This window comes from Acinonyx jubatus, chromosome D4 (assembly GCF_027475565.1).
Source record: "Acinonyx jubatus isolate Ajub_Pintada_27869175 chromosome D4, VMU_Ajub_asm_v1.0, whole genome shotgun sequence".
Taxonomy (NCBI): Eukaryota; Metazoa; Chordata; class Mammalia; order Carnivora; family Felidae; genus Acinonyx; species Acinonyx jubatus.
The window spans coordinates 68,282,105-68,304,363 of NC_069391.1; the positions used below are offsets into that span (position 1 = coordinate 68,282,105).

The 22,259-nt window shown below is 37.0% G+C and overlaps 1 protein-coding gene, 1 non-coding gene and 1 pseudogene across 3 annotated transcripts; 2 read left to right on the forward strand and 1 right to left on the reverse strand.

Moving 5' to 3' along the window:
* Positions 1–857: 857 nt before the first annotated feature.
* Positions 858–22,214, reverse strand: RMI1 (RecQ mediated genome instability 1). 2 transcript variants are annotated; one of them, XM_027048110.2, is made up of 4 exons: positions 22,033–22,214; positions 16,346–16,406; positions 5,122–5,213; positions 858–4,079 (listed from the first exon to the last, which is right to left on the reverse strand). In XM_027048110.2, exon 4 carries the CDS (start codon positions 4,040–4,042, stop codon positions 2,165–2,167), a length of 1,878 nt encoding a protein of 625 aa, XP_026903911.1. In that variant the 5' UTR covers positions 4,043–4,079; positions 5,122–5,213; positions 16,346–16,406; positions 22,033–22,214; the 3' UTR covers positions 858–2,164. The 2 variants fall into 2 exon arrangements, with proteins under 2 accessions (XP_026903911.1, XP_053061179.1); XM_053205204.1 differs by lacking the exon at positions 5,122–5,213.
* Positions 5,477–6,097, forward strand: LOC106978588 (V-type proton ATPase subunit G 1-like; annotated as a pseudogene).
* LOC113596160 (U6 spliceosomal RNA) lies at positions 10,145–10,247 on the forward strand. Its single transcript, XR_003416901.1, has one exon. It is a non-coding gene; the product is annotated as a U6 spliceosomal RNA (small nuclear RNA).
* Positions 22,215–22,259: the final 45 nt, after the last annotated feature.

Below are 22,259 nucleotides of genomic sequence, written 5' to 3' on the forward strand. Positions count from 1 at the left end.
TATATTCCCCCACATGTTTGGGGAATTACAAATTGATATGACTAAAATTTAGGGGCAGACTAGGTAGGTAATAATGGAGGAAGACTAAAAAGAAGGCAAGGGCCAGATCACAGAAGACCTTACATACTAGATGAAGAGTTTATACCTCACCCTATAAGAAGGTTAACAAAGAAAAAAATGGTAAATTTATTCTAGAAAGGTCATTCAGGCAGAATTATGGGAAAAGGTATGAGGACAAAATAAGGCACAAATCAATTAGTAAATCTACTGGAATATCAAAGCCAGAGAAGACCAGAGCCAGAATCACAGCACCAATACAGAAGGATGGACTAATATGGTAAAGTACTGTACCCAGTCTTCAGGGACTGAATATGAAAACGAAATAAGGTCTAATCCCAGCTTTCAAGCACTAGTCAGAGATAAGAGTACCACAGAACATTTAGAAGAAAGATAGTGTAGGATAATGCCATCTCATTTAGATCTCTTCTAGTAAAAAGGCTATGCAAGTATACAGAAGAGGTTACTATTAGAGCACATATCAGTAAAATCTGTGTTGTACCTTGAACTCTGATTATCATCCTTCAAATATAATGGCAAAGGTTTTTAAAATATTTTTTATTACATCTACACCATATTTACATATAAGTATTTACTTTAACTTCTAGATATTCTATTATGTTATTTTAATTAAAACAAAACCATGTTTTCTCTTACTTATTAAGTATTTGATTAAGGTTTTAAAACTCAAGACACTTTAGGGGCACTTATTTGGCTCAGTTGGTAAAGCATGCAATTCTTGATCTCAAGGTAGGGAGCCCAAGCCCTACACTGGGTGTAGATGTTATTTAAAACAAAACAAAACAAAACAAAACAAAACAAAACAAAAACTGGGGCACCTGGGTGGCTCAGTTGATTAAGAATCTGACTTTGGCTCAGGTCATGATCTTGTGGTTCATGAGTTCTAACCCCATATCAGGCTCTAGTGTCAACATGGAGCCTGCTTCCGATCCTCTGTCTGTGCCCCTGACCAGCTCATGCTCTCTCTCTCTCAGAAAAAACATTTAAAAGAAAAAAACTGAGAATGTTTTAAGTTTGCAAAGACATAAGATTAATAAAAGTAACTTTACCTTTCAAATGTGACTTTAAAAATTTTTTTTTAATGTTTATTCATTTTTGAGAGACAGAGAGAGACAGAGCATGATGAGCAGGAAGGGGCAGAGAGAAGGAGACACAGAATCCGAAGCAGGCTCCCAGGCTCCGAGCCGTCAGCACAGAGCCCGACGAGGGGCTTGAACTCACGAACTGCGAGATCATGACCTGAGCCGAAGTCGGACGCTCAATCGACTGAGCCACCCAGGCACCCCTCAAATGTGACTTTTTAACAGCAAAATAGAAAAGTGGTAAACCGTCTCCATTAAAAAAACAAAACAAAACAAACAAAAAAAACAATACTCCCAACAAAACTAAAGGTAAGCTTACATGTTGAGCTAATTCAGATAGTACATAAAGACATGGACAACCACCTTATTTTAACCCCCCCCCCAAAAAAGTATTTACTGAATCTTATATTCAAGTTTTCCATATACAATTCAAAATAAATTATCCTTGAAAATAAGATGTTTAAACCATGCAACATAATCTCTGCAATTGTACCTAGTTAATATAATATTTGCCTTAAGTATACCAGACAAATATTTACAAAATAAAAACCAGCAGAAGTATTTTTGTATCTGAGAGCCTGACATTCTAATCCACTGGATTAACATTGTTTCCTAAGTATAGTAATATAAAAAAATCTCTTTGGGTACTCAATACATTAGAAGTACAACTATCTATTTATAATTGCCAACTTCCAACAATATGACACATCAGTAAACACCAACACAATACTTTAGCAATCATTATGTGAAATGACAAGTGAGAAACAAAACTCTCAATAACGATGGGTCACCAAATTCTTTCGTCTAACAGTTATTATAAAAAAAATTTATTTAAGAAACCTAAATACACATTCATGATTAAACATTTTAAAATTAAACTAAAATGTTATAAAATTTCCTTTTTCTCTTTTACAAAACAAAGTCTCAAACATAAAAGGTTAAATTTAATGTTAAATATTTCTTTTTTTTTTTTTGGAATTGTTTTCTGATACTATCTTAGTAAATTATTTATTCAGCCGCTTTTTTAAGTTCTCAAGGTGTTCCATTTCAACATCCTGTAATGCCAGTACTATTGCTTTAGACAAGGAGGGATTAAATGAAATCGTCATTAGACAACACAAATCTATTAAATCTCTCTGACACTTCTGCAAACCTTCCAGGAACTTTTGGTATTGAAGAGGATCCTTTTTTAACTGTTTCATTTCTGGTACTGAAAACCCTATCAGACTAGTAAGTATCTCATCCACAAAGTCTACATCTAGATATCCAGTACCATCAGAAATCTTTGCTGTTATACTCCAAATGCCACCAGAACTTGAAAGATTTCCAGTTAAGGTTACAATAAATGCTTTGACCTTCACTGTTGTAACTTCCTTTGGTTTGCTGGCCATTAGGACAGACAAATAGATAAAGGGCGGAGAATACAAATCCATGGCAATAGAAAGATTAGTGTTGTTCTCTGATGGTCTTAAAGAACAAGACTGTAAATGATGATTATTTTCACTAGAAATGTGTGAACTCCTTTTTGGTACATAATTTACCAGCTCTCCCTTTGATATTTTATTTAAGGAATGTCCATCTGCACTGCTGAAGGTTTGTTTTACTTTATTACCTGTCTCTGAGTCCTTATCTTTATTTGTAAAATCATGGGGTAGGGGTACATTACTATGAACTGAAAAAACGCTACTGTTTTTGTCTTCAACAGATGGACAACTAAATAATTTGTCTTCATTAGTCACTTGTTCGGATACATTTTTTTCATTCCAATTACGGTTTCCACTTTTGCAAATCAAAGAAAAATTATTTGGAGTATTAGGTTTATGTAAAAATCTCTCTATGCTTTCATCTGGGGTTCTGTTCAAAGTCAATAGCTGTAATTCTTTAGTCTTCATTTGTTCTTTCTGGACAGTTTCTTCTAAAAGCAAGGCCTCCTCCAATGAAAAGTCATCTAATTCCCCATCAGTGAAATGCATAGGTTGATTTGGTTGTTTCTCCTTTGGTTTTGGAGAAATAATATGTCGTGATTCAAAACTTGACTGTCTTGTGGGAACAGTATTTGAGGAACTACCTGTGCTGAAGCATCTTCTTTCTAAGGAGGTGTCATTATTTGCTGCAAGCTCATTTTCATCAAGACTTGCCAAGAGTTCTTCATCAGAAGGTCCTAATGCAGGATCCAGAACATCTGTAATTCCAGGGATGGTCTGGTTACAATTATTTGGTATGACTGAAACTACAGGATCAGGTTCCCCAATTAATCTTGCAAGTACTTTTTCTTGGGCATATTCCTCTGAAAGGGCATCTACTTCTCCTCCCAAAATCTTCACATTTTCTGGTTTCAATAAAAGAACACCAAGACGGAAAGAAATGTTTCCATAAATCAAAATTTTTGTACCTGGGGCAAGATCACTATGAAGAGCTGGAATAGACTGATATTCCATTCCCTGCATTTGTACAACTCCATCAGTTAGTTGTAACATCAACATTCGTGAAGGCTTTGCTTCCCAAGGTTTTAGGGTTACTTGTGTTTCAGCTGTAACTAAGTCATTCGTTGTATTCTTTCCTCTCAACTTTTGTATCTGGGAATATGCAGGTTGACTTACATCAACCAATGAATTAATCTGCAAAGCAAAAAATCCATTCAGTTCTCCTTTTGGAACTTCTAAAATGCCGTCAGGTAAAACAGGATGTTCCAAATCTCTCAGGTCAGTAAGGAGCCACTGCTCAAACACTTGTTTATTCATTTGTGCCTGACTCAAATTAACATTATCATTTTCTTCTTGGATCCAGTTAATACAAGCTTCCAACCACATTAGAGGTACTTTAACATGCCACGTAGCTAAAAGCCAGGTTTCAACTCTTAATGCAATATTAGTTACACTCATTTCTTTTAAAATAAAAGAAATATTATGCAAGTATTACCTGAAAACAAAAAACAAAAAAAAATTATGATAATTCAGTATATTTAAATACAGTTTCTACAATTCTCTACAATGCACAGGTATAACCACACCCTTTAGATTTTTCTCTCTTCAACATCTTAAAATTCTTTGACTTTCTACATGGCCAAATTCAAATACCACAAGTAATCCGATTATATAATGAGAAAAGCAAAAGGTTTGAGACAGATATATTCCTATTTGAAAGCTAGTTCTGTCAAGTTACAAGTTCTGTGGCCTAATACAAATTTCTTAACTTCTCTAACCCAGTTTTTTCATTTGTAAAATGTCAATACCACCATTTATCTTCCAGGGTTGTTGTCAAGATTATACAATTAACATTTGTAAAGCATAATGTCAGACCTATGAAAGACACTCAGTAAATGGTAGTTATTATATTAATAACCAGATTCTAATCATTTAAAATTTAGTCAAGAAACAATAGTCGCTAAGGTTGTTTTCCTATGTATAATTCATGTTCTATTAAAATGTTTACCATTAGGGTGCCTGGGTGGCTCAGTCAGTTCAGCACCCAACTTCGGTTCAGAACATGATCTCAGAGTTTGTGAGTTCAATCAAGACTGCATCAGGCTCTGTAATAACAGCTCAGAGCCTGCTTCAGATTCTGTGTCTCCCTCTCTCTCTGCCCCTCCCCTGCTCACAATCTCTCTCTCTCTCTCTCTCAAAAATAAATAAACATTTTTTAAAAATTAAAAAAAAAACACTTTACCATTCTGTTTGCCCATTTAGCACTTAAATATGTGGTCTATGCATAAAAATATAGTAACAATAGACTCTGTGCTGATGTAAAGTATCTCATTTGTTTCACTAAATAAAACTCAACGGTCCTTCCTACGAGATACGAGATAAATGTACTTCTGATTTCCCAATATAAAAGCAGTAGCAAAACACTATTAAACACCAATTAACCCTGTGTTCACAAAAGTATATTTTTTCTCCCACAGATCAAAATATCTAAGAGTTAAAATTTATAAAAGTTTTAACATGTCCACAAGAAAACTTACCATTTGGAACAGGAGCATATAGGATTTGATGATAGGATTTGGAACTGGTTGTTCAGTGGAGTAATTGTAACCTCTACTGTTCAGAAATGGCCCTGGGACAAGAAGTGGTAAGGGTTATAAGGCAAAGCCACAGAAAGAATCACTGGTCTATCTGTATGAGTGTTAAGAGTTTGGTGGTATGGTTTTGGGGGTTCCTATTATCAATCAGGGCAGAGTAGAGGTAAAATAATAAAAACATGAGGTTTTGAATGAGCTAAATAGAAGCAAGTGACCATGAGAAATTTACACACTCCCTCTTAGTGTATTTCTTTATCTATATGCTTAACCTCACAGGGCTACTGTAAAAATTAAAGATAGGAGAGGATGGCCCACAGGGCACTGGCACAGGCACGTATCTTAGGCAGCTGGGTCAACTGGCCCAAAGGGAAGATCCAGCTGAACTCCGCATCCCTACCACCATGACCTGTCAGTCACAGGGTTTACAGCAGCTTCTGTAGGCTGAGAAGTGGGTGCCCAGAAAGTGTCCAAGGTCCACATGCAAAAGAAATGAAAGCTGAAGCAGGCAAAACCAACTCAAGCTGAAACAGAACAGTACAGCCTACAGAGAGAGAAAAGTGTCCAAGGCCGAGGACACTGTGGCTCTGGGATCCCATGGTAGTTGCAGCAGTGGAGACAGCCCAGGAGATGATGACCATCCTCTAGACCTAATTCCAGCAAAACAGGGATGAAGTCCTAGATAACCTCTTAGACTTTAAGACATCAAGCAGAAATCCATGAAAACTACCACATAAATGGACAGGAGAATAAGAAAGAAGTGCCTATTCAAAGGATTGGAATTTTACATGCCTTCATGGAATATGAAATTTTAGCAAAGCTTGAATTATATTCTCATGAAAAGGCATTAAATTATTTCTGTACATTATACAGTAGGTCCTTTCAGTTTTTGGAGAATAACAAATCTAGCTTCTTTATGTGAACTTAAAGCTTACCCTAATGTACAACATGGTGACTATAGCTAATAATACTATCTGTATTCGAAAGCTGCTGAGAGTAAATCTTTTTTTTTTTATTTTTTTAATGTTTATTTATTTTTGAGACAGAGAGTTAGAGCATGAACAGGGAAGGGTCAGAGAGAGGGAGACACAGAATCTGAAGCAGGCTCCAGGCTCCGAGCTGTCAGCACAGAGCCCAACGCGGGGCTCAAACTCACAAACTGTGAGATCATGACCTGAGCCGAAGTTGGAAGCTCAACCGACTGAGCCACCTAGGCACCCCAAGAAAGTAAATCTTAAAAGTTCTCATGACAAGAAAAAAAAAAAATCTGTAACTATATAAGGTGATGAATGCTAACTATTAACTAGACTTACTATGGTGATCATTTTGCAATGTACACAAATATCAAATCATTGTTGAACCATTGAAACTAACATAATGTTTGTATCAATTACACTTCAATTTTTAAAAGACACCAAAAAAGCTTACTGAAAGACTTCACTTTTTTACCTCATGTCTCTTAGAAATTTAATGAGTATACATTGTCTGGTCCCCTGTGTCTTTTAGCTTAAGCAACATATATCAATACTGACTTTTTCTTTATTAGATGTAGTTTAAAAAAAAATGTTTTTAAAAAAGAAAAGGGTTTAATGTTTTTTCCCCCAAAAGTTTTTCTTGAGGGTCAGGGGCTTTATCTATGAGAAAGTAGTAAATAGTTATTTGTAACCTGTGTTAAGCAGCAGACAGCCTTAAAATAGTCTTTTCCACCTAAGAGTTAGAACAATAAATACTAGCATAATTGTCTGGCCTGCTTTTAGTTTCTCTTAATCAAAATTACTAGACGACAGAATTCAAGAACTGGCTACCCGTTATTACTTGGTATGCTGATAATCATTTAAAAGTAAAGACTATTGTGCAAATAAACAAAACAAAACAGATGGAAGAGCCACTATATAATCTAGTGTTCAGAATACAACTCTGGAGCCAAATTACACTTATAAACTCTGACCCTAAACAAGTGGTCATGTTATTAACAAATGGTTAAAATTTAAAGGAGTTATAGTTGTGAGGATTACATAAATAACATTTTAGAGGAGGAGCTAAAAAAGGTCATTACCATTACAGAACTAGTGAATCTTTACAGTGAAGAAAATGAGAATATATACATATTTTTTAATTATTATGATAAAAATAGACCATGTAAAGACTGATTAGAAGACTCTTTAATAAAGACATTTAAGACTATGGCATCCCCGGGGTTCCTGGGTGGCTCAGTCAGTTAAGCATCCGACTTCGGCTCAGGTCATGATTTCGCAGTGAGTTCGAGCCCCTCGTCAGGCTCTGTGCTGACAGCTCAGAGCCTGGAGCCTGCTTCAGATTCTGTGTCTCCCTCTCTCTCTGCCCCTCCCCTGCTCATGCTCTGTCTCTCTCTCTCTCCCAAAAATAAACATTTAAATATATATATATAATATATATATATATAAAATATATATATATATAAAAATATATATATATATATAATATATATATATATAAATATATATATATATATATATAAAAGAAAAAAGAAAAGACTATGGTATCCTTATCACAAGTCACAGAGACTGCTTCTGGGCTGAGGGACACCAGAGTACCTCTGGTGGAGGAACCATGAGTACCTCTGGGCTGAGGGACACCAGAGTACCTCTGAAGTGGAGGAACCATGCTGAAAATAAGGGGGACAAATAAATTCTTAAATCCTAAATACTGAACACACACTACTCTCTACCCTACAAAGCACCCAGAAATACCAGCGACTGTACTCTCCTAGAAAGACTAGAAAATCTTTCTCTGAACAATCTTACTACCCTAAAAGAAAAGACCTAAAGATACTAACACAAGAGGTTCTCCAATTAAACAGCCCATTTTGAGAATGCATCTACAGACTCAGAGTTTCTTTTCTTTTTTTTAGTGTTTATTTATTTTTGAGAGAGAGGGAGAGAGTGCAAGCAGGGAAAGGGGGCAAAGAGAGAGAGAATCTCAAGCAGGCACCCCACTGTCATCACAGAGGCCAATGTGGGGCTCAAACCCACAAACCATGAGATCATGACCTAAGCCGAAATCAAGAGTTGGACGCTTAACAAACTGAGCCACCCAGGTACCCCCAGACTCAGATTTCCAACCAGCCTTCTAGTTCCCTTCCCTTAACTGCAACAAGACATCTGAGACAATCTTTTTTAAGCATTTCTTTTTTTTTTTTAATATTTGTTTTTTTTTTGAGAGAGAGAGAGAGACAGAGTGTGAGTGGGGGATGGGCAGAGAGAGAGAGAGAGAGAGAGGGCACAAAATTTGAAGCAGGCTCCAGGCTCTGAGCCTCAGCACAGAGCCTGACACAGGGCTCGAACTCAGCAGCTGTGAGATCATGACCTGAGCCAAAGTGGGACACTTAACAGACTGAGCCATTGAGGCGCTCCTCTAAGACAATCTTGTAACAATAGGCACATTAAATAAAAAATGCAATGAAATGACTATGAAAAGAGCCAAAAACTCCAAAAAAGCTATTTTTAATATCATCAGAAAGATAATAATATCCAGGTAATAAGAATCGGATTCTGTAACAAGAAATATTCATAGGACAAAAACAACTCTTAGAAATTTAAAATGATAGCAGAAATGAAACACAGTACACTGAATGGAAGATAAAGTTAATAAAATCTCTTCCAAAAGTAAAACACTGATTTCCAAAGAAATCAATGAAACACAAGGAAAAAGAAAAAAAAAAGCCCCATAAGTCTAACAGACTAGGAGTTCCAGAAAGACAAAAAAGAGAAAACAAAGGAGGGAGAAGGAAGGATTAATCAAAGAAATAAATTTACAATTTCCAGGACTTAAAGAAAAGAGCTTCCAGATGGAAAGAACCCAATACAGTGAATAAAACAGACATGTAACAAGGCATTATCTTTATGAAATTTTAGACAGGGACAAAGATGCTGCAAGCATCCAGAAAAGGATAACAAATATCAATGAATGCAAATGGTTTTAGATTTCTCAATAGAAGCTAGAAGGTAAATGAGCAATTCCTTCAAATTTCTTAATGAAAATTATTTCCAACCTTCTACCTAGGCAGACTATCAATCAAGTATGACAGTGAAATTAAACATTTTCAGATCAGCATTGTCTAAAACAATTTTTGTAAAGGAGGATGCGCACTGCACTATTATAACAGAAATAAACCAAGAAAGAGGAAGAAATGAGAGGAAAAGCATTATAGCAAAAAGTATGTGCGCGATGTAAAGGCAAACAGCCCAGAAGGTCCAAAGAGAAATTATTTTTCAAGAAGATAAATCCTGTAAGACCACTATTTCCAGGATCTCATGTCTTTTTCTTGGTTTACACTTCTCTTAGAGCATCAATATATCTCAATATAGGGGAGAGATAAAAGTAACTGTAGGAGTTAGGGGTTAAACTGATAAAAATATAGAGAAAACAAAACAAGGCCATTCAAGAGAAAAGAACATGTTGTACTGGAAAGATAAAGCAGTACTAGTATACTACTAAGCTTAGTTATAAATAACGTATGTGTTCATAACAGACCCTCTGAATACTAACCTGACAAAAATTTTAACTTAGCTATGCAGATTTTTTTAATTTTTTAAAAAAGTTTATTTATTTATTTATTTTGAGAGAGCGAGCAAGTATAAGCAGAAGAGGGGCAGAGAGAGGTGTTGTACACCTGAAACTAATGTAATATTGTGTGTCAACTATACTCAAAAAAGAAAAAAAAACTAATGGTATGAAAGACAAAATACTGTCCCCCTGAGATCAAGAATAAAGCAGATGGGGGCACCTGGGTGGCTCAGTCAGTTAAGCGTCCGACTCTTGATTCCAGCTCAGGTCACAATCTCACGGTTCATAGGATCAAGCCCTACACCAGGCTCTGCGTTAACAGCACAGAGCCTGCTTTCTCCCTCTCTCTCTGACCCTGCTTGCACACTCTCTCTCAAAATAAATAAATAAACATTAAAAAAAGAAGAAGAAGAAGGCAGACATCGAACTCACTTCAGCACATATAATAAAACTGGAATGATACAGAATATTAGCAGGGGCCTCTGTGCAAGTATGACATGTAAATTTGTGAAGCGTTCCATACTTTTATGAAATAAAAACTAAACAATACTCTCAACATTTTAACATTTACAGGAGGCCCATGTGAGTGCAATAAAGAAATAAAAGGTTTATAAGTTAAAACAGAAAAAAAAAAAAATAGCATGCAGAAAGACATACAGACCAATAGAACAGAATACAGAACCCAGAAATAAACTCTCATAAATACAGTCAAATAATCTTCAACAAGGGTGCCAAGATTACACAACAAAGAAAGGATAAGGTCCTCAGTAAATGGTGCTGGAAAAACTGAATATCTACATGCAAAAGAATAAAAATGGACCCTTATACCATATTCAAAAATTAAAATGGAGATCTAGTGTTTATTTTTGAAAGAGACAGAGTATGAATAGGGGAGGGGCAGACAGACAGCAAAACACAATTCACAGCAGGCTCCAGGCTCTGAACTATCAGCACAGAGGTAAAATGGAGATCTAAACATAAGACCTAAAATTATAAAACTATTAGAGAAAATATTGGAGGAAAAACTTCAAGACACTGGAACAGGCAATGATTTCTTGGATATATCACTAAAAGAACAAGTAAAATCAAAAACAGACAAATAGGACTACATCAAACTCAAAAACTGTGCAGCAAGAGAAACAATAGAATAAAAAAGCAAGCTACAGAATAGGAGAAACATTTGGAAACCATTATCTGATAAGGGGTTAATACCCAGAATATATAAAGAAGCCAATAACAATAACAAAAAAAAATTTTAATGGGCAAAAAACACATTTTCCCAAAGATATACAAATAGCCAACAAGCATATAAAAAGATACACACCATCATCACAAGGGAAATGCAAATCAAAACTGCAATGAGATATCACATCACACACCTCAGAATGGCAACTAGCCAAAATAAAACCACAGAAAATAACAAGCGTTGGTGAAGATGTGGACAAATTGGAACACTTACCCACTATTGGTGGGATTGAAAAATGGCACAGCAGCTATGGAAAACAGTATGGAGGTACCTCAAAAAACAGAACTACCATATGTCCAGCAATCCCACTTCCAGGTATATATCCAAAAGAATCAAAGATAATCTTAAATAGGTATTTGCATACTCACATTCACCGTGGCATTATTCACAACTGACAAGGTATAGAAGCAATCTAATTGTTCAACAACGGATGAATGGGTAAATAAAACGTGGTATATAGATAAGAAGGAATATTATCTAGCCTTTAAGAAAAAGGAAGAAAATCATGTCATATTGAATAACGTACATTAACCTTAAGGGAATTATGCTAAGTGAAATAATCTAATCACAAGGGACAAATACTGCAAGACTCCACTTACATGAAGTATCTAAAGTAATCAAACTCATAAAAATAAAGAGTAGAACTGTGGCTGCCAGAGACAGGGGAAGGAAAAATGGATACGGGATCTCATTCACGCAAGATGAAAAAGTTACAGAGATCTGTTGTACAACAACGTGTATATAGTTAACAATATCATAATTGTTAAAATAAAAATTGCTTAGAGGATGGGGCGCCTGGGTGGCTCAGTCAGTTAAGCGCCCAACTTTGGCTCAAGTCATGATCTCACAGTTCATGAGTTCGAGCCCCACGTCAGGCTCTGTGCTGACAGCTCGGACCTGGAGCCTGCTTTGGATTCTGTGTCTCCCTCTCTCTCCGCCCCTCCCCCCACTCTCTCTCTCTCAAAAATAAATGTTAAAAAAATTTTTTTAATTGCTTAGAGGGTAGGTGTTTTCCACAATAAGAAAAAGAGAGGGAAATCAAGAAGGAAGAGGAAAAAAAGAAAATTACTCCTAAAATAAAGATAATATGAATATTTATCAAGAAAGCACCAAAGAATCTACAAAAAGGCTACATCGCCTAATAAATGAGTTAGCAAGATACATCTTTTTCCTGCTCCATTTTTCACACTTTTGTGCTTTTTGTTGACGATTTCACTGTTTAAAATGGTCCCCAGCATAGTGCTGAAGTGCTGTCTAGTGTTCCTAAATGCATCAAAGCTGCAATGTGTCATATGGAAAAAAATGAATCTAACAAAAATACATGTAGGATATTTACCCTGAAAACTACAAATTACTGATGAAAGAAATCAAAGACGACCAAAACAAATGAAGAGACCAGCTGTGTTGAAGACTCTATCTTAAGGTTTCAGTTCTCCCCAAATGATCTAGAGATTGATTCAGTGCAATTCCATTCAAAATCCCAACATCTGTTTTTTCTAAAAAATGACAAGCTAAGTCTAAAATTCCTAAGGAAAGGCAAAGGAACTGGAATAGTCAAGATAATTTTGAAAACAAAAAACGAAGTTGAAGGACTCACACTATCTGATCTCAAGACTTGGTATAAAACTTCATAATCAAGACAGGAAGGTATTGGCAAAAGGATTAACACAGAAATTAATGGAAAGACAAGACAGTCTAGATATAGACCCACACATAATATGGTCAATTGGTTTTCTACAAAGTTGCAGTGACAATTCAATGGAAACAGTCTTTTGAACAACTGGTGATGAAACAACTGGACAATTCATATGCAAAAATACGAACCTCAACCAATACCTCACACTATATATAAAAATTAACTCTAAATGAATCATTGACCTAAATATGAAAACTAAAACTATAGAAAAGCTATGAGAAAAGTTAAGACAAAATCTTTGTGACCTTGGTTTCTTAGAAGTTTTCTTAGGGAGGGGTGGCTGGGTGGCTCAGTCAGTTAAGCAAGTGTCTTCTGCACAGGTCATGACCTCACGACTTGTGAGTGCAAGCCCCGCATTGGGCTTTGCACTGTCAGTGCAGAGCCTGCTTGGGATTCTCTCTCTTTACCTCTCTTTCTGCCCCTTCCCCACTTGTGCTCTCTTTCTTAGAGTAAATAAACTTTTAAAAAAGTTTTCTTGGGGACAACAACAAAACTATAATTCATAAAAGAAATTAATGAATTGGGCTTTATCAAAATTTTAAAATTCTGCTCTGTGAAAAACACCGTAAGGAATATAAAGCCTTATCGGGGTACCTGGGTGGCTCAGCCGGTTGAGCATCTGACTTCAGCTCAGGTCATGATCTCATGGTTCATGAGTTCAAGCCCCGCATCGGGCTCTGTGCTGACAGCTCAGAGCCTGGAGCCTGCTTTGGATTCTGTGTCTCCCTCTCTCTCTACTCCTCCCCCACTCATGCTCTATCTCTCTCTCTTTCAAAAATAAATAAAAACATTTAAAAAAAATTTTTTAATAAAAAAAGGAATAAAAAGCCTTATCAAACTCAACACCCAAAAAACAAATAATCCAGTGAAGAAATGGGCAAAAGACATGAATAGACACTTCTCCAAAGACATCCAGATGGCCAAGCGACACATGAAAAAATGCTCAACATCACTCATCATCAGGAAAATACAAATCAAAACTACAATGAGATGCCACCTCACACCTGTCAGAATGGCTAACATTAACAACTCAGGCAACAACAGATGTTGGCGAGGATGCGGAGAAAGAGGATCTCTTTTGCATTGCTGGTGGGTTTGCAAGCTGGTGCAGCCACTCTGGAAAACAGTATGGAGGTTCCTCAAAAAACTAAAAATAGAACTACCCTACGACCCAGCAATTGCACTACTAGGCATTTATCCACAGGGATACAGGCGTGCTGTTTCGAAGGGACACATGCACCCCCATGTTTATAGCAGCACTATCAACAATAGCCGAAGTATGGGAAGAGCCCAAATGTCCATCGATGGATGAATGGATAAAGAAGATATGGTATATATATGTATATATATACAATAGAGTATTACTCTGCGTTCAAAAAGAACGAAATCTTGCCATTTGCAACTACATGGATGGAACTGGAGGGTATTATGGTAAGTGAAAGTAATCAGTCAGAAAAAGACAAAAATCATATGAATTCACTCATATGAGGACTTTAAGAGACAAAACAGTTGAACAAAAAGGAAGGGAAACAAAAATAATATAAAAACAGGGAGGGGGACAAAACAGAAGAGACTCATAAATATGGAGAACTGAGGGTTACTGGAAGGGCTGTGGGAGGGGGTATGGGCTAAATGGGGAAGGGGCATTAAGGAATCTACTCCTGAAATCACTGTTGCACTATATGCTAACTAATTTGGATGTAAATTTTAAAAAATAAAAAATAAAATTAAAAAAAAAAAAGAATATAAAGCCACACACATGCGACAAACCACAGACTGAGCGAAATAACTGACAAAAGACTTGTACCCAGAATACAGAAGAATCTATACTTAAAATTTAGTAAGAAAACAAACTTATTTGGGGCATCTGGGTGGCTCAGTCAGTTACATTTCCAACTTTGGCTCAGGTCATGATCTCATGGTTTGTTAGTTCGAGCCCTGCAGCAGGCTCTCTGCTGAGTCAGCACAGAGCCCACTTCAGAAACTCTGTCCCCCACTCTCTCTGTCCCTCCCCTGCTCATGTGTATGCACTCATGCACTCTCTCTCTCTCAAAATTAAACATTAAAAAAAAGAATAAAAAGAAAACAAACATGAATAAAACATCTGAATAGACACTTCACCAAAGAAAATATGCAGATAGCAAATAAACACATTAAAAGATGCTCAATATTATTAGACATTAGGGAAATGGAAAAGTAAAATCACAGCTGATACTACATATCTATTAGCAATGCTAAAGTAAAAAATAACTGAGCATACCAAAAATTAGAAATTTCCATACATTGCCAGTGGGAATACAAAATAGCACAGCCACTTTGGGAAACAGATAAGCAATTTCTTAGAAAAACACACACCATATAACCCAACAATCACATTATTAGGTATCTACTCAAGAGCAATGAAAACTTACATTAATTAAAAATCTCTATGTGAATGTTCACAGTAGCTTTTATGGCCTCATGGCCCAACGGTAGCATGTGTGACTGCATAGTAGCTTTAAAACCCACATGTCCTTCAACTGGTGAATGGATCAATAAATTACGGTACATCATTGCAATGGAATACTATTCAGTAATAAAAACGAATAAGCTACTAATAGATGCACTATCATGGACAAATGTTGCTATTTATAGACTGTGTCCCCACCAAAATTCATATGCTGAAACTCTAATGCCCAATGTGAAGGTATTAGGCATAGGGCCTTTGAGATGCGTTTAGGTGATAGGGTAGAACACTCATGAAAGAGATTATGGCTTTCATAAGAGCTCCCCACCCTACCACCACCACAGAGCTACCTTGCCCCTTTCACCATGGGAAGTTACAGTGAAAAGATGGCTGTCCATGAACACAGAAGTGTGTCCTCACCAGACACCAAAACTGCTGACACCTTGATCTTGGACTTACTTCCCAGCCTCCACAGAAGTAAATTTCTGTTGTTTCCAAGCCACCCAGTTTATGGTATTTTTGTTAGAGCAGCCTGAACAGACTAGGACAAATGTCAAATGCAGTATGTGAAGTGAAAGAAGCCAGACAAAGACTATACAATTCCATTTATATGGCATTCTGGAAAAAGCAACACTAGCAATAAAAAACAGTTCAATGGTTGCCCAAGACTGACTACAAGGGCATAAAGAAATGTGGGCGGTGATGAAGCTGTTCTATATCATGATCTTGGTAGTGATGGTGATATGTCTATGTTTGTTGAAACACACAGAGATACACACCAAGAAAAACATAAATGTTACTGTACGTAAATTATCTCAGGGTGCCTGGGTGGCTCAGTCGGTTAAGCGTCTGACTTCAGCTCGGGTCATGATCTCGCAGTTCCGTAAGTTTGAACCCCATATTGGGCTCTGTGCTGATAGCTCGGAGCCTGAAACCTGCTTCAGATTCTGTGCGTGTCTCTGTCTGTCTGTCTGTCTGTCTCTCTCTGCCCCTCCCCCACTCACGTTCTCTTTCTCTAAGAATAAACATTAAAAAAAATTTTTTTAACTTACCTCAATAAGAAAAACTGAAGGTAAATACCAAAAAACTAGAAATATAACTTTCAAACAAGCTGAGGAAAACAAAGAAAACTATCTAACAGAAGGCACAAACAGCCAACAACCATAAATAGAAACAATAAAATGGTAGAAACATGTCTAAATATACCAGCAATCGTATCGAATATAGATGAACTCACCTGTTAAAAGATACTCTCAAAATGAATAAGCCAAATCCAGTTGTATGCTTAAAAGACAGACCTAAAACAAAATAACATCGAATATAAAATTAATTAAAATAAAGGCATGTTAAAACCAAGCATGATTTCATGAAGCCATAGCTTAGGGACATCTTCAAGACAGAGAGATCTGTACAGCTGACCCTTGAACACAGGTTCCAACTACGCAGGCCCATTTTTATGCAGATTTCTTCCAATAATTATAGAACTGTAAATGTATTTTCTCTTAAACTTTCTTAATATTTTCTCCAGCTTCCTTTACTGTAAAAATACAGTATATACAGTACACAAAATATGTGCTAATTGACTACTTCTGTTATTGGCAAAGCTTGTGGTCAGCAGTAAGTTAATGGTAGCTAATTATAGGGGAGTCAAAAGTTACAAGTAGATTTTCAACTAGGTGGGGGTCAGCATCCCTAATCCCAGCTCTGTTCAGGAGTCAATTGTACTTACATAACCTGATTCCAAAGTGCCATTTGATTGCATCTGTTGTCATATTTTTTAACCTCAAAAATTAAGCCAGATCCATGGGTCTTAGGTATGCTCATTCAGTAAGTTACCTATTTCCTCCACTAAAATTTAAACACGACAGCCCTGGCAGATGGGCCTAGTATAATTTGCAAAGGTGTTGTATTAATGTAATGATAGTCATTAAGTAAACGGAAATCAGGACAAAGAGTACTTTCAGTTGAGTTATAAATTAAGTGAATTATCAAGCATAAATGCCACAATTACAATTAAGTTGTTTGCAGAATGTTTTGTACTATAAATCACTCTGGGTACAGTATACATCCCTAAAATTATTACAGTACATGCAGCCATATAACACAAATGGCACGTTCTAGCTGAACCTGTTAAATAACAGGAGATAATTTTATGGCTACTTCTAGGAGAAGGAAGGAAAAAATGGGAAAGGAAGAAAGATGGCCTGGCTGTGAATTGAAAAGGTCAAGGCTGGACAGGAAATGAAATGAACAAGAATGAATTTCAGAGACATCAATCCTGGATCCCAGTAGGTACAACTATATAAACAGAGATAAAGATAAAGGTTTGCTGAAAATAAAAGTTAAAACCTATCTGTAAGAGGTTTAGCTTTTTTCAAAATACTTTTACATCTGTAGTATTACCTAAACCTCAAAATAACATGATAGAGTAAGTTCTGTCATCTAGTTAAGTGAATAAAACTGAAGCTTGAAGATTAAGACATATCAAGATCATGTATCAAAGCAGGCCCAGAACTAGAACATAAGTTCTTCTAATTTCCGTTCTTATGCCTTTTGCTAGACCCTGTTGATTTATGTGAAAAGGGAAAGTATAGCCAGTCCCTCATTTATATATAAAATCCCACTTACAAATAAAACACATAAAAAAGTCATTCTATAAGAGCACTATACTGCTGTTATAATGAACAGACTTTTTTCAGATCGCATTTAAGTAATAAGTTCCTCTAGTGCATTATAAATTATTTCACGTACAAAGTCAAGTGAAAGAAAAACTTAACATCACCCACTGCATCTATCTTTATGACAGCTTTAAAACAACAGTGCCATGGTTAAGTAATACTTTTCCTTTGCTATAACTACTAAAATACCACATAAAACAATTTCAAAATTTTTAAAATTACAAACTGATATTTTAAGTCTTATGTATCCATTTATTTTTTTCATTTTTTTCCTTATTTCAAACATGTACCTCCTTGTTAGTGTTGTTGAACATGGCAAGCGACAAACTCCTTTTAAATGACAGTTGGGACAAATTCTGAGAAACACAGCTCAGTGAACCACAACTAAATTGTTCTATTAATGTGTGACAGTCCTAATTAATAATTCTCTCCAAGTACTATCCTCTAGGATTTAAATCTCCACTTCTCAAGCTAATTGACATACTATAATTTTATAATAATGTTACCATACTAGGCAAAGAAAAAAATTCTGATTAAAACCCTAAAAGATAACCAAGACATATATAAAACGCAAGTAAATGTGATGAGATACTTAACCCTGTGCAAGCATTCAAACATAGCTAAATTCCAATATTTTACCAAAAAGTCAAGAACTTTGGGGAAAAACTGACTGCTAAATAAACATTTGTTACACAGAATTCATTTAAAAGCAAAGTAAGTGTACGGTATACTAATCAGAAACATGGATGTAGTTCCCCCCCCCACTGCATATTATCATAATTGTAATAAGAAGAGGATTCTATATATAATAGGATTTTTTCCTACATGTTAGAAAGAAATTTTTATTTAAAAATTTAATTAAATGGAAAAAGTATTATCATGTGGAATCTACATGATGAAGTTTACACTGGGTTTCAATAACTGAGCCTCTTCATAATTTAATAAATTGTATTACTTGCATCTACTTCTTTAGAGAATTCTTAAGGTTTTCCTTCCTCTCTTTCTGGAGAAATTAAGTAATCACAGTCACTGCAGGTAGAAACAACTTAGAGGGGAGGTGTGAGCTAGGGAGCACAATTTCCCAACCACTCAGACACAAAAGAACAGCCCGTGATCCTCATGAACATCACTGTCCAAGAAAAGAAAAACATGGAAAGGTATGTTTCTTAAATTGTACATTAAGAATGTGCATACCATATGATCACTTCTTTTTCTCTCCAAAATGAATCTTAAGAAAGCAATCAGAAAGGACAGACTTAAGTGCTAGAGTGTTTATCATTCATTGTATTTGTATAGGGTGGAAAAAAACAGAAATAATCTAAATGTTCAACAATGGGGGGGGGGAGAAGCAGGGATTGAATACACTACACTGGATCCATGAAATAGGTTATAGTCTTTAAAAAAATTTCTACAGGTCTGTTTAATAACATGAAAATATGTTCATATTTTATTAAGAAAAAGGCCAGGTATAAAACTATATATATATATATATATATATATATATATATATATATATATATATATATATATACACACACATACATATATGTATATATATATCTTAATCCCTGTTAATTTTATAATCATGAAAAAATGTTTTCTAAAAAGCTGACTTTATACTCTCTGAACTTGACTAAACACAATAATCTACATTCAAGTTCTTGACTGCAGGAACTGACCAGGAAAGAACAGAGTAGGAAAATCCTATTGTACATCACAAAGACTTAAGCATCTTTGATGTATAAGTTAATTTTCAGTCAGCCTCACCTATTCCCCTTTTTTAAAAAAATATAACAAACGGCAGAAGTACCATCCTTTTGGACACATGTGGCATTTAACCAACAGCTGAGACTTACAAGCACTAACAAATGTTGAAATCATAACTACTCCATGTTTACACTAGCTTCATCTAAAAAATAAAAGTGTCTTAAAACTCATTAAGGGTAACTTTAAAATTCTGAGAAGGTATTCTCTGAAAATTAGGGGGGGAAATTATATTTAATGACTGAAATCAGAAGAAGTTATCAGTGGAGCTGTTCGTGGATCTTCCATAACCTACTGTAAGGAAAAGAGAATAGGAAAAGAGAATTCCACCTCTGCTATGTGACCTCAGACATATTCCTTAACTTCTCAGTCTTAAGTTTTCTTATCCATAAAATAGATAACCACAACTTACTCGCAGGACTGTAGTAAGCTTTCAACTGCCAGCACAAGGTAGGGCACATAGCTGGGAACCTTAGGAAATAGTACTTATATTTTAAATAATCATCCAGCTGGCTAGTGTACAATCTGAATTATATGAGTTCATCTAAAGTAAACCCCAAGGCTAAGTAATACTAGCTCTGAATTCACTGGGAGTTCAAAATGACCATAAAATTATACAAGATAGGAGCCAGTGATGTATCCAACTTGATGGGTAGTTTGGCAAGGACTTGCTAAAGTCCTTGAATGAGCAAAAGTACAACACAGTAGTTTGGTTGAAAACAATAGAGGATGAAAAACTGGTGGAAAGAGACTTTCCTGTTCAAGAGCAAACTAATAGTTAAAACAGATAAAGAGGAAACACATGGAAAAAGAAGAAAAAAACTCCATTCGGGCAATACTATCTAGGAAAGGTAAGTAACAGCTTTCACCAGTTAAGGTCCAGTCAGAAGACAGTGAAACTGGGAGAAGGAAGTTCTTAGATAGGGCTGTTTAATTTGCATTCCTGCTCACCACTCTTCGAGTTATCAGGGTAGAAACTGATAATTACACCAGAAATACTAGCTTGAAAGAAAGTTAGTACAGTACCCCTATATGTCCCTTTAAGTGTTAGTGAAATGTCCCAGGTTTTAAGGCAGTCAATTAAATACTGCAAATTCTGACTGGCAGATGAAATCTCTATAAAACAACTGTTCTCAACCCCTACATACATGCATCAATTCATGGTTGAATATTTAATAAAGATCTGAACCATATAATATAAAACCAAAATGTGAACTAAGTTTTACCCTCCCAACAAGGCTCTTCGTGAAGATACATTCATCATGGAGGAAGGCGTTTAAAAAAATTACATGGCCACTGAAAGAGACCTTCTCTATAAACTCCACAATCGCAGACACTATGCTTTTAACAGTATTTAACTATCCTCCTAGCCAGTAAATGTTCATGCTTCATGAAGTCCTTGGCTCCTCCAGCAAGAGTTTCTTCCTCATTAGGCGAGTGAAAGATCATGGATGAATGCAATCATACCAAAAAAGGTGCTGGTTACATCCATTCTGCAAATTATTCAAGAGGGAAATCAAGTTACAGTAAGATGGAACGGCACATTTCATCACGACAAAATACACATATATGTATTCTGCAAATGGTGGAGTTAAAATTATATGTAAATCACAACATCTTTATGCTTCGACGCCTATTTGGGGTTGTGGGTGAAGGCTGGAGAGTAGAAGAGTGAGGATGTGGCGACTGGCTACTACCAGGCCAGGCGATTTCCCAGGGTCGTCACCGATTCGAAATGACCTTAAGAGCCTTAACAAAAGCAGTCATCAAAGCTTGGCACAAGGGCCTTAGAAGTAACCGAACACAAAGCAAGCGCAAACTTGAATACGCCAGATCTGTGACATATTTGAGGAGGAGGTTTTGGGGGTTTTAATACTGCGGAACACCGCCACTCACTCGGTCGAAGCTTTAAACAGCTGCAAGAAACAGAACGCGGACGTCTACAACTTATTGTACGAATCGCATTCATTTTAGGGGATACAATGTAATACTTCCAGCAAATTTTCCACAAACTGCAGCGACGACACTACCGAATACTTTTCTCACAGGTCCCATTTAACAAAAATGGGGGGAAAGGAAGAACAGAGCGGGGAAAAAAGAATGGTCTCGTCAGAAAGCCTGTGAAGACGCCTGGGATCTCCGGGAGCGCTGGCGGGGAGTCGGAAGCAAAGAGAACCAGTTCTCCGGGACTCCGAGGCCGCCCGGCCGCAGGCAAGCGGACCGGCACGCGTTTCCTGGGTTCCCGTCCGAGCCGACAGCGGGCCGCGAACCGCCAGCAGGCACCCGACCCGGGCCGCTCCGGACGGGCGCTGCGGCCCGTTACAAACAGCGGGTTTCCGCCGCGGGGGCTGGCGGCGGGCGGGCTGCACTCACCGCCGCGCAGCCCGCCCGGCAGCCCGGGCGAGAACGGGAGTGCTGGGTGGGAGGGAGACGCGAGTGTGGACTGTGGAAACGGGGGCATTCGTCTGGGCCTAGCACCGACCTGGGCGTCCGCCTTCCTCTCGCTCAACAGCGGTCCCTGGGCCGCGCGACTGTGAGAACAGGAACCGCTACGGTGCGCGCCCTAATCCTTTTTTGCCTCTTCCCGCCCGATTTGCCGCGCGCTCACACCCCTCCTCCAAACCTAAAAGACTCCGTAGGCCCCGAAAACGCCCCTTCCCCGCCCCCTCCCTGTGCGCGTGAACGAGGTAGCCTTCAGTTCTCGCGAGA

Excerpts from the sequence above, each read along its gene's own strand:
- RMI1 (XM_053205204.1), bottom strand. The coding sequence starts at position 4,042 with ATGAGTGTAACTAATATTGCATTAAGAGTTGAAACCTGGCTTTTAGCT.